This window comes from Bactrocera tryoni, chromosome 3, assembly GCF_016617805.1.
Source record: "Bactrocera tryoni isolate S06 chromosome 3, CSIRO_BtryS06_freeze2, whole genome shotgun sequence".
Classification (NCBI taxonomy): Eukaryota; Metazoa; Arthropoda; class Insecta; order Diptera; family Tephritidae; genus Bactrocera; species Bactrocera tryoni.
In genome coordinates this window covers 38091085-38104649 of record NC_052501.1, presented here as the reverse complement: position 1 = coordinate 38104649, position 13565 = coordinate 38091085, and the positions used below count along the sequence as shown (strand labels likewise).

At 38.0% G+C, this 13565-nt stretch overlaps 1 protein-coding gene across 1 annotated transcript; it reads right to left on the bottom strand.

Moving 5' to 3' along the window:
* Nucleotides 1–4288: 4288 nt before the first annotated feature.
* LOC120771826 (C-type lectin 37Db-like) lies at nt 4289–5110 on the bottom strand. Its single transcript, XM_040100055.1, has 3 exons — nt 4976–5110; nt 4842–4915; nt 4289–4770 (listed from the first exon to the last, which is right to left on the bottom strand). The coding sequence occupies exons 1-3, from the start codon at nt 5058–5060 to the stop codon at nt 4300–4302; spliced, it is 630 nt and encodes a 209-aa protein (XP_039955989.1). The 5' UTR covers nt 5061–5110; the 3' UTR covers nt 4289–4299.
* Between the last annotated feature and the right edge of the window lie 8455 nt (nt 5111–13565).

Genomic DNA, 13565 nt, shown 5'->3' with positions numbered 1-13565 from the left:
GTAAATTTTGGAGAAGTAAGCCAGCAATTACAATTGCTAGAATATGTTAATCACTGGAATGAAAATGAAGTGCGCACACTTTTCGCTATAAACATTTAGACAAATCGGCCTTCAAATCCGCGTCTAAAAATTGGAAATCGATCAATTCCATCTCATATCAATTCCATCTGCCGTTTATCAATTCGCGAAAAATGAACTCATCACGAATGTTCGGACATTGGCCAAATTATTGTAACTATGATTCCTTAAGTGCACGCGCAATGTTAGCCGTGAATTATTCAGTGGAATTTCTAAACGCTTTGGAGAGGCTTGGTATGCCATCGCATCATTTGCGTCTCAAAGTTGGATCTGTCGTCATTATGTTTCGCAATCTGAGCTATCAAATACAAGGGGGCAGAATGCTTGATTCTCAAATCAATAGGAAACAAGGATAGTCGCTAGAAGTGTGTGGCATAAATTTGGAAATGCTATGCTTTTCACAAGGCCGGACATACGGGGCGTGCTCACGAGTTGGAAAACCATCTTCTCTGTACATTTACGCACCGATACAGAAACAAAAAAATATTATTTATCAAGCTTCGTTACATTGAAAAAATTTGGAAAAATCGAACATAAATGATTTTCAACACAACATAAATTCAACTTTCTTTTCATTTCAAAACATATAATTTCAGGCTGGACAACGGCTGCCGGGTCAGCTAGTATAATTATATAATTCGAAAAAATCACACTTACACCGAAATATTATACAGATGTTGCTAACTGGGTTAAATTTAAAAACGAACTATTGAACAATTCGTTAAATATCAATTATTCCAACGTAGCTTGGTGGGTAGCCCACTCAATAAACTACGGGAGAACGAACCAACTTTTGGTTATACTGCAAACGCAACATGACACTTAACAACCTTATCGCTTATAAAAACCAAAAGCATTGTTTAAGAGAGAAGCAAAAGAGGCAAAAAGAACAGTTATCTCAAAATTCACGTCTCAGATATCTCCAATATCTTCTCCAAAACTAACATATTATCACAAAACTACCATCCCGAGAATGTTGCACCTTCGGCCAAACATCTCGAAGTCCATATTACTTACTCAGAATTTGAAGCCACACTAAGTCAGACGAAAGGTAAAACCCCAGGTTTCGATCGAATCTCTTATCCTATGATAAAAAATCTGACGACCGACACCAAACACAAGCTCATTTAACTTTTCAATGATATACTGCAACATGGTAAATACCCACATACGTGGACCACAGCAGTGATCATTAGGGTGGTTCGATTCGGGATTTCTAATAGTGCGGAAAAGTTGTCTTAGTACTTCCTGATTCCAATGCAACTTTTTGTTTTGAGATCGGATTGTATCTTCAACCCCAACTCAGCCTTGAAATTTCGGAAATTCGCCTAAAATCGTGAAATTGTCTACCTAGCGCCTGAAATACGCATCTCATGGCAAAATGTATAAAACAAAAGTTATTTGTCACGTCATTTGCTACCGAAATGGTATATGTGATCATGGCCGTAGGACGAACCGTTCCCAAGATACGAGCGAAAAGGCGAAAAGAACTGATTATACCCATTCCGAAACCACAAAAACCCACCCACGAAATAAACAGCTTTAGAGCTTAGCTTTAGCTATAGCTATATTTCTTTTACCATGCATGAGCAAACTTTATGAAAAGATTTTAGCGCGACGGCTTATGTGGTTTGTAACCAAAAACGAGCTTATCTCACACAATCAATCTGCATTTAATCGAAAAAACGAAACGATGGATGTTTCTTTGCAAATACATCATTTCGTGTCGGATGCTCTTTCGTCACGAAACCATGTCACCATCCCGGGGACTGATTTCGAAAAAGCTTTCGATCGCCTTGGAATACATGTAACTCTTCGCCAACTTAAACTCTGGAAGGTTGGACTTAGGGTCTTTAACTCGATAAAGGCTTTTTCTGACCCACTGATCGTTCAGAGTACGAGTTAACAACACTCTGTCAAAACTATTTCCACTTTGTAACGGCATCCCTCAAGGTTCCCCTCCATCAGTGAGCCCATTCATTATCGCATTCGACAAACCTAACTCGATTATACTGCGTCATAAAAACTTGCATATATCTGTGTATGCAGACGATGCGACGCCAAGCCCATTTTCAATTTTTAAAAAAAGACTGGGTGCAGCTTTCTTCTGCCATTTCTTCCGTAAAATTTAGTGTTTCTGACGTTTTTTGTTAGTCGGTTAACGCACTTTTAGTGATTTTCAACATAACCTTTGCATGGGAGGTGGGCGTGGTTATTATCCGATTTCTTCCATTTGAACTGTATATGGAAATGCCGGAAGAAAACGACTTTATAGAGTTTGGTTGACATAGCTATAGTAGTTTTCGAGATATGTACAAAAAACCTATTAGAGGGCGGGGCGTGGCCCGTTCCAAAAAAATTACGTCAAAATATGCCCCTCCCTAATGCGAACCTTTGTGCCAAATTTCACTTTAATATCTTTATTTATGGCTTAGTCATGACACTTTATAGGTTTTCGGTTTTCGCCATTTTGTGGGCGTGGCAGGAGGCTGATTTTGTCCATCTTCGAACTTAACCTTCTTAAGGAGCCAAGAAATACGTGTACCAAGTTTCATCATGATATCTCAATTTTTACTCAAGTTACAGCTTGCACGGACGGACGGACAGACGGACGGACGGACTCGTCACCCTGATCACTTTGGTATATATGTATAACCCTATATCTGACTCTTTTAGTTTTAGGACTTTCAAACAACCGTTATGTGAACAAAACTATAATACTCTCCTTAGCAACTTTGTTGCGAGAGTATAAAAAAGTCAAACTCCATATCACGTTGCTGTCTGCCCAAGCATAAACGCTTTCCCCACTTCCCCGACAAGATGTATTCTATCCACCAATCGTCGCTGTGCATCATTGCATAAACAACTTAACCTACAGCTGCCTACATTAAAAAGAAGAAACTCCGGTTGTCAGCCATGGCTACTGCAAGACACGTCTATAAACTTGAATCTTCATCTAAGAAAAACCACACTCGAAATAATTTATTCCGCAAAGTATTTTTGGAAGAAGGTTATATACTAAGGTCATACAAATAATAATAATAATAATAATAATAATAATAATAATAATAATAATAATAATAATAATAATAATAATAATAATAATAATAATAGTAATAATAATATATACTCATTGGCGAATGCTAAACTCTTAATTCGATTATTTAGGGATACAAACGGCTTTTTCCATGGTTGCGTTATAACCAACTGGTTTGAAAATTATGTTTTCGAGATCATTCTTTAACACCTTCCGCTATCTGTGCAGATGTGAGGCGGGTATTTTTTTTAACCAAAGATATAACTTTCCTCGTTTCCTGGTCTATTAATATTTTCCCGCGACCGGATCGGAATTTTAAAGTAATAATTCCAGTTGTGTTAAAGGCTTTAATAACATATCTAATTGAAGACTAAGCTCTACCAACCATTGCCCTAATTTTGCGAAAAGTTTTACCATTTTCTCTTAATTTTAAAACAATTTTTCCTTCATACCCCAATTTCTTTTCGCTTTGCAAGACCACATAATTTAACTTACAGATTATGAATTTTTTGTTCTTTCCATAAATAAACAATAAAGCAGCATCTTTTTACAGTCCCAAGTTTAAATAAACTAGATAATCCCTATGAGCGGAGACTTTTTCTGCTCGTTACGCTCAAGTCTAACGGAAAATATGACGTTATCTAAGTTTCTATGGAAACAATTTCTATTATTTTTTGCATGCGTGTGGCTAACTAAGTGATGGTCTCAGAATTTTTCATCTATATAATTTTTCTAATGTTATTTTGGGGAAAAATAGTAATTAGAAAACTATGAGCGATGACTTTTTCTGGCTAGTTAGTATGTACATAGTATACACAGTAAACATGTATGTATACATAGTAAGCAACTTTCTGTCAGCTTGTACTGACTGTTCTTCACATAATTTATCGAAAAAATTTATCGATAAAATTTTGCACCAGTGCCTTTCTAAAGAAAAAGGTGTTCATTTCTCGGTACCAACGATATTCGACCACCATTACATGTATTTGCCATACAAACTAACCGACCAAAACCCAGTGCTTTGCATCGAGAATTCTTCTATTTCATAAGATATCTTCACAAATTGAGCAAAGGTCCAAGACAAACATTTTTGAACATTTCTGATGATACTCACCACCTCAGGACACAAAGCAAATTCACTACATCTTCGAAATAAAAAAAAAAAAATGTTTCTTTACATATTTCTATTCCCTACAGTTTAATATATTTGCAGATTGTTGATATACTTCTATGAGTTTTTTCAAACCACAATCGCGTGCTTTATCCTCACATTTTGATTCTGATTTTGTGGCGGAATCACGAGCATTTAACGGCAAATGCTTTTCGCAAATAATATGCTTTCGTCCTTGATAACAATTATTATCGTTCATAGTAAAGCTATCGTTGATAAGCGAGACTTCTACACAATCCTCCGAAGCATTTGCGTTGTTCGGTTCGTTCTCTTCCCAGAATGTATAAAGCATTGGACGTCCACTATTCAGCGACATGTACATTCCTTCCACCGCCAAATCATTGCTACTTGTCCAAGTACGCATATGACTAATCTGCATCGGCTTTAAGTGCGAAAATAAAGCATTCTTTTCAGCCACCGATTCAATCGTTAGCAAATCACTGTCGTATGAACGACAAAAATGAGCAGCTGCGAACCAATTCAGCTACAATGGGGAGGCAATGTGTTTTATGTAAATAAAATTCGAATAGCTCTTAGGTATTTATGTTTAAGTACCTCTAAGGCCATAGCCGACACTAAATAATACTTGTTACCAACTTTAACGAACGGGTGTAAGTCCACATCTTCACCTGTAAATTTAAGAAAAAAAATTAATATTTAAATTAATCAATTACTAAAATTTGTATTACCTCCTTGAACCTCTGTACTAAATGTAGTATATACTGAGGAATTCATCAAAAGAAAGAGCAAAAAAACATATTTTGCTTGATGCATTATTAAAGCGTTTCGTTTAAGTTCAAGTGTCTGCGCGTCCAGTTACTGATGATGTGAAACATCAAATGAATTTATTACAAATTTTAGAGATCATATTTATAGTAACAACTAGCTTTGAATAGTATATATGTATGTACTTGTAATAGTGTCTACCGAGTAATGAATTCAACCAAATTCGATTACTCTCACTCCCAAATCATATGAATCTTAAACACAAGCCGTAGTTTTCTCTCACATGCGATAAGCATTTTTACAAGGCGGTGTAAATTTATTATGAGTTATGAGTAAATATTTCATACTGGTTCATTAAACAAAATTATTAGTTTCAACCTGAACTTTTTTAAGTTCTAAAAATATGGAATAGAAGATAATAGAGTTATATATCTTAGAGGAAAACCGAGTCTTTGTTTTGAGTGTTCAAAATATAGCGATTTTATGCGACAAATTCTCGCTGTCAACTAGTATTCTACCAACCAGTTAAATTTTAGTCAAAGATATCTTGCTGTGTGCTAGTATTTTTGCTCACTAGTATAATGCTGCACTGAGTACTTGTGCAATATTCTAGTTAGACCCACTGATAAGAGTCTATCGCTTATCGCAGTTCGTGCCGAGATTAAATGGAAAACTAAATTATTGCAAATTTTGTTTTTTATAATTATCATTTACTATTAAGTCATGTAGAGAAGAAGGTGTGGGTATTCTTATACAGTATATGTGCAATGCTCAGCAATATACATAGTCGAGGTTCCACCTTATGCGCCTTGTCATTATCTTTCTCCATAATTTTCTTTAAGATCTTTCCATCGAAAATTTGAAGCTTGCTTGAGATTTTGCTTTTGCTTGAGAGAATACGTAGGTTGTCTTTTATATTTCGGGTTTTGGCCACAGTAGTGTTTAAATCTGGCAACTCACAACCTTATTGTGAAGTTTGATATTTTTAATTTTATACATACTCAGAACGTTTTGACATCAGACTGCTATTTGTGTTGTTTAAAGTAACTTGAAATATGCATTTCCATAAAATGAATTTCAATCGCGTTTATGGCCCGCACGATTATTTTTCACAACTTTGGTCGTAGATTTTCTCAGCAACAGTGCATCGATGCTCTTAATTCAATGTCTGGCGATAAAGCTTCATCAAAGACCAGTGCTTTTCGATGGAGTAGTGAATATAATCGAAGTTGCAGATCACTCCAAGGGGGATTTCGTGAAGGTCGTCCAAAATCAGTTGTTGTTCCGGAAACTCTTGATTCTGTGCACAAATAGTTTTTGTCCAGTTATCATGTGACTTATCGTGAAGTAGAGACACGTCTGTGAAATCATGACGAGTGATGAAACTTGAATTTACGCGTATGCGGCCGAAATTAAAGAACAGTCGACTGTACGTTTGTTTCAAGGTCAGCCGAATCCAACAAAAGTTGTTCGCGTACGAAGCCCTTTCGAACAAATGAATGACTGTTTTTTTAAAACAACTGGACTTATCGCAACCACACCACTCTAACAACGCAGAACAGAAATTCTGAGAGGTATACTATATACTCATTTGTTTGCCAGTTGTCTTCCAAGAAACTAGGAAAACCAACCGCCGAAGACGAATCATTCTTCATCCCGATAATACGAGCTCTCAAACATCTACTGATACAATTGCAATTCATCCACCGTAAAGTCCTAGCTTAGGACAGAATAACTTCTCTTTATTCAAGTACGAAAATTATAGACTAATAGGTCAACTTTTTTTAACACTTCTAGAGGCGGTTGATGCCTTCAAAACGCATGTTTCGGATATACCTCAATCAGAGTGGAAAAGTGCTTCGACAATTGGTTCAAATGCCTGCAAAATAATATAGATCTTAATAGATAACATTTTGAAAAGTAATAAAGCGTTTTTGATGGTAAATATTTGTTTTTGTTTTCTAATTTCGAAATATAAAAGGTAACCTACACAATACTTGTCGAATGATGATTTGGTAAAGGGTTAATATATAGCCAATTGAGAAGATTTGACTTCAACAGTTTAATTAGGGACACCTACGACCTATTGGCGGCTTGCATTCTCTTCGATTTTCAGGCTTTATTGAGCATCGCTACTGAGTACCAAGCTTAAGGAAATAAAGCTTTCATCGTTCAAAAAACTTTTTTTTCTAAATTCGTTTTTTATTCAAAATAGTTCCCTTCAAAGATGTTACACTGATTATTGTATCCTGCGATTACCTCCTCATTTGCAGAAAAATTCTTCTCCGCGAGTATTATTTTAGGATCTGAGAAAAAGTAATGACCACTGGGATCAGATCTAGAGAATACGGTGAATACGTTTTTCCACGCTTTGGAGCGGGTTCATTCTGAACAGTCCACTCGGATGACTGTCGATTGGACTTCGGAGTGAAATGATGGAGTCATGTTGTCATTTGTTGTCACATATCGATGCAAAACTCGGATTTATTACTCTCATCAACTCTTAATTTTTTAGTCAAAAGAGAGCTCGTGCGGCACCCACTCTGCACAGTGCTTTCTCATACAAAAAATATTCGTTGATGTACACGTTCAGTTGATGTGATTAGGGTGTCACCATCTTCGGTGCTCATTTCACCACATCTGAACTTAGCATACCAATTCTTGATGGTTTATTTTCCTGGGACAGTGTTCGGAAACTTGTTTCCTTTTCTTCAACAGGCTGGGTTTGGACGCAGTCGAACATTTGATTTGAGAATTTGTAAGTGTACTACCATCATATTTATGATCTTTCGCAATATCGTTTTGGTTCGAATGGTCGAGTACGTGGAAAGAAATGAGATTTTTCTTAAAAATTGACACCCGTTTTCCAGTGATTATATTGTGTATTGATATGCAACCAATCCGTTAGCGATGTGGGGTTAAATTTAATGCTTTTTATGTGACCATTTTCACACTGCATAAGGAAAAGATAGAATGAAATGTACGCAATAAATTTGGCTGCGATAGCTTTGATAGGCTGTGAAATATGGATTCCAAACCTATTGGAGTTGCTCTCCATGTCCACTTTTCAAAAATTATTAAACCACAGATGCCCCATTTAGTTTAGGTTGTGGCTCGGTACTGAATTTTATAATTTCACTATTAACCGTTATAAATAATGCAATGTGGTTTCTTCAAAATTCTATCGCTGGTGGGGGAGATTAAAAACCTTTTACTGAGTGAGAATATTTTCATTCATTAGGAATTCAACTCCCTGCGTTTTTTTGATTACTTCTACAAGGTCTGTCGCAAAAGAAACAGGTCTGTTAAAAAAAAAAACAACAAAAAATTAATATTTTTCAAAAGTTATATTTTTTTCAAAGTAGTTTCCTTGTGCTTCGATACAGCGTTTAGCTCGGTCAATTAGCATTTCAAATGAGTGTTTAAGGTCATTTTTCGGAATGCTCTTGCGAATATCGGTCGTCGCCTTTTGGATAGCTAAAATGTGCTGAAACCAGTGTCCTTTCATGGGCAAATGAACTTTCCAAATAGGTAAAAATCACAGGGTGCTAAATCAGGTGAGTAGGGTGTGTGATTAATGGTTAATATAGAGTCTTTTTGTCAAAAAATCAGTGACAAGCGCCGACCGATGACACGGCGTATTATCGTTCGACAGGCGCCAGGATCCTGCCTCACGGTATTGTGGTCGAGCACGACGAATGCGTGACAAAAGATGCTTCATAACACCAAGGTTAAACACAGTATTAATCGTTTGCCCAGGTGGGACAAACTCTGGGTGTACAATACCCTCGCAATCGTAAAAACAAATCAGCATTGTCTTTATTTTTGACTACTGAAGACGACCGACTTCTGATCATCACAGAGGTCCTCACGACCTTCTTGGAAACGCTTAAACCACTCATGCACATTACTACGGGATAGGCACTGATCACCATACACTTTTTTTATCATTTGAAATGTTTCAGTAAACGTTTTCCCAAGTTTAAAACAAAATTTAATATTTGCTCTTTGTTCAAAATGCATTTTACGACCGATGACCAAAAGCTGCTGTCACTTTTTGATCGATAACATCGATTGTAGTTATCCAATTGTCCTAAAATGTTTACGAAATGTCAACAAGGGATCAAACTTTTTATTTCATATACTCACCAATAGGTGGCGCCACCAGGAACAGTTATATTTAAAAAGTTCTGTTTTTTTTGAGACAGATATACCCGTAGGTTAGGTTAGGTTAAACTGGTAGGCAATAAGCCACGCAAAGGCCAGTTTTGGTTCTTTGCGATACCAGATGGAGCTCAGTACCTAGGTCCAAGAGAAGTAGTCATCCTTTAGAATGCCTGCACTTGACGCGAATTTTAACAGACTCTGCGGCCTCACTATCAATACTTCCTACAGTGTATCACACCGTGGGGACCTCAGATGTTTACAGCGTAGGCTTGCTAATGCGGGACATGTGCACAAGAGATGCTCCACTGTTTCTCTGGAACCCTGCTCTATTTTAATTTTCTTTTCCATGTTTCTGCCGAGAACGTTGTATAAAAAAATGTATGGGTTTCCCAATGTTTTTCACGTTTTCGGATGTTAGCCACACACCATTCTTGGAAATCTCGTCCACTACATAGAGCCTTGATGGCTTTCCTCACTCTTTCTTTCACGTTGTGCTTCCACAGCAGTTTGTTGTCCAAAACTACCCTAAGGTATCGAAGGGAATCTTCATCGAGGGATTATGTGTTTTCTTGTGAACACAAGCAGATCCTTTTTCCCGAGAGTGGTGGTCATAATACTGCAATGGTTTGTAGACACCTACCCGTTATTAAGATGGCAATATCATCCGCATATGCCACTATCTAAGGGCTTTGACTTCAAAATTAATTAGCAGAGTATTCCCCAATTATCTCCATAGAAGCGGAGATAGCACTCCATCTTGAGGAGTACCTCTACAGACTTCCTTAGTCATTTTAGCGTCGGTCCATTCTGCTCCTATCCATCTAGAGGTCAGAAGGCTTCCGATCCAGCATTGTATAGTGGGATCAATACCTTTTGACTGGATACTATTCAGAATTGATTCCGTAGAGACGTTGTTGAAAGCTCCGGAAATGTCCAGAAATGATCCAAGAGCATACTCCTTATATTCAAGAGCCCTCTCGATATTAAATACCCGTGTATGGAGTGCAGTCTCTACTGATTTGCCAGTCGTATATGCGTGCTGCGCCTTGGATACGCTTCTAGGAGAAGTTGCGGCCCTAATGTGCATGTGCACGATCTTCTTTAGCATTTTCAGCATGAAGGAAGTTAAGCTTGTAGGTCAAAACTCTTTTGAGTGACACAAACACCCGTTCTGTAAACAAAACTATCATCTGTACTTTGCGAAATATGATGCGATGTTCGTGCAGAGAGAGAGAGGCTTTAAATTTCCAGCTGAAAGTTGGTGGTTACGTCGAAAATTTTACTTTACTTCAATAAAACGTGCAGCAAAGCAGCAGCCATTGTAATGAAATAAAATTCGGAATTAACTGTAGTAGTACTCGTATCAAATGCGTATGAATATGGACGCATACGCGCATGTAAACTTATCAATTGTGAATGCAATTTACGCTTATGAGATTGTCTGCGAGCGTGCAAAATGGTCACGCACACAACGCCACTTCCGCGCTGGTGTATTGAAGAAAATTATCCATGCATTTGTATCGGCGCTGTATTGGCACGCTTCGACATTTTATTAGACGCCACCAAAGCCCGCCATCAACACTATTCCGCCGTTGGAGCTGAGGATGTTGGAGCAACTGTTACAATTTGACTGGAGCGCTTCGCAACCTTTCGCACCCTCTCATAAGCTTTCTCGCCTCATCCAATAAACATTCGGTGCTCGTACGGCTAAGGCGGCGATTGTCACGCCAACATGTGCACTTCCGTTTCCTTCATCATGATTGTTTGCGAATTCCCTAGCATGCATATGTTTAGGTGAGTGTGTATGTATGTATATGGCTGGTTGTGCGCACAAAAATTGTAAATTGAATTTAATCGAATTGACAATGAATTGAACTGTGTCGCGCACCGCATTTCTTAGTGATTGCGAAGATATCGCGAAATTGCAAATTCCAATGGTGCGCAAAAACACACACATATGTAAACACATATATACAAGGTTGTTTATAACAGTAAACCCGCGTACGCTTAAAGTCGTGTTCTAACTGCCGCATGCGTTCGAGCGGACTGTGTCGGCACCAACACTGACTTTTGCGCTTATTTGCATTGTATATTTGGTCTTGGCATCCTTTGCCTTCGAGCTATTTCAACAAAATCTGAATATTTGTTGCATCGCTTGAAGCTCTTTAGAGAAATACTGTGAAATCGGCGAGAATTTGCGAAATATGTTGTATCGGGTGCATAAATTTGGAAAGCTCATTAGAGATATTCCCAGAGCTTTAAGATTTACATGCTCTTTTTCAGCACATTTCCCTTCATTTGAGTTTCCTGAGCGAACAAAGGAAAACTACACACAAAATCCTTAGTTTCCCTGAGTTATCTTTCTCGAACTATCGTTATCGTATTTGGTAGATACAATTTAACACTACGCCACTCTCATAAATCCGCAAAGCGCTTCAAGTCTATCAGAATTTGTTGAGACGGCTATCGTAAGTTGCTGTTACATCTCCTGGTTCGTGTAAGATAAGACTACCAATATGTTTCAACCTCAGTTTTCTAAAGGAGGAAAAAGTGCACTTCACTCTTCGTCACTAAGCTTTGATAACTAGCATTCGACAAGATTTTTAACCTTACCGTATAAATGCCCGTTAGACAATGTCCAGTAAGAATTCCTACAATCGCGGCAAGAGTTCAGCGGATTTCCGACTTTCCACTCTAGGCCAAAAGAAGCGCTTATTTGCACGGAGGGGGGGATGGTCGACCAACGTCTGCTAAGTGCACGCAAGGTCCATTGGTCCCGTGCTAGAAGGCAATATGACAATTCAGATCCAATTCGGTTCCACTCCGAAATGAGTTTTGCGGTTTATTTGGACCAGGAATCCAAACGAACCTGATGTTGAAGTGGGTTGGTGCTATTTATAGTGAGAGGAGACAATTCTTAATTAGCTATGAGCGCACAATTATCAAGCTCTGCGCCAGTATTGCCGCCCTGCTGACATAGTGAATGTTCATCTTTCGGAAATAGGCTGAATTTCGTAGCAGTGCGATATTAATAGCATCCACTTCTGCCTGAAAAGCACTACTGACGGTAGCCAAAAGCTAAACTTGACAGAAAGATCCTTACAGATAACTCCCCCTCATCTTTCCCTCTTAGTTTTAGGCCATCATCGCAAAGCCTGTTCTCCAATACTGAGCTAGTTCTCCAGCGACTGCTCACTTTTCCCATATTTCTCGTCGGTATCTGAGCAGTGAAAATTCACCACATGTAGCCCCTGCGACGCATTGATCCAAGTTCATTGTCCGGAACCCTTCATTACTCCACTTCACCTTAAAGCGCAGTTCACAGCTACGCAATGTCTACGGGTGTAGTCCGCAGTTCACCAGAGAACGCACTTCACCAAACGAAAGACGAAGAACATTATTGGCTTGACCTTTAGTGGGAGGGTCCACCTTTTCCCTATAATTCTACAATGCAACCGTAACCTTCTTTATTCTCTCCTTAATATTTTATGAAAGTTTTTTAACAAGCATATAACCTAGGTGATCTCTAGGAATTATAGATGACTAATTTTTGTAGCATATCCGCTCCCTTCAATGTTATCAGATTTTAGACTATTTTACTTATTTTGGACTGGTTTAGCAATGGGAATGACGCAAATGATAAATTCCTGTCAGAAATGAAAATCCAAAAACTTTTTATTTTATGGATTTTTAAAACTTAAGTGCTGAAACAAAATATTTTAACATTGTTCAATAAGAGATTCCGTTAAAAGCCACACTCGAAGCATAACTTTCTAATTAGTTTGCCGAAAGTTTCATTCATCACCCCATCTGGATTAACCTATCCACTGTTGTTAGAAATTGTGTGTCAAATAGGTGGATATTGGTAACGGATAGACGAAATGATTCTGGCATTATTTTAACATTTCTACAGAGAAGACACTTTGAATAAATTAAAAAAATTTTGTAGCCATAATTATTTGAAGAATAATTATTGCGTGCTCAGATAATTTTAGGGACATCGATATTGATGTTACCAATATTTCACCCATCCTTTCAAGAATATGTGTATCCTAAAGCCGTTGAAAGATTGGAGGGTGTTGAAGGTTACCAACTCCAGCAAGGACGATGGCATCCAAAATTACATCCTCCAAAGTAACAAGTCGGCCGAATATATATTCCACGAAATTATCGGTAAGATCGGGGGTGTGGTAGCATTTATCCTCATCTCACGAAGCGCAAACCTGCCAACAAAACCGAAAACACGCTAAAGAAGCAGGAGGTGGAAAAGGATCCTATTGCCCAAATTATGTAAAACTCCACGAAGCAAATAAGGGAGAACCGGAGGCTCAAACCGACCTCGTGAAAAAACACGAACAAGCTAGTGAAGTTTCTTCAAATAAATCT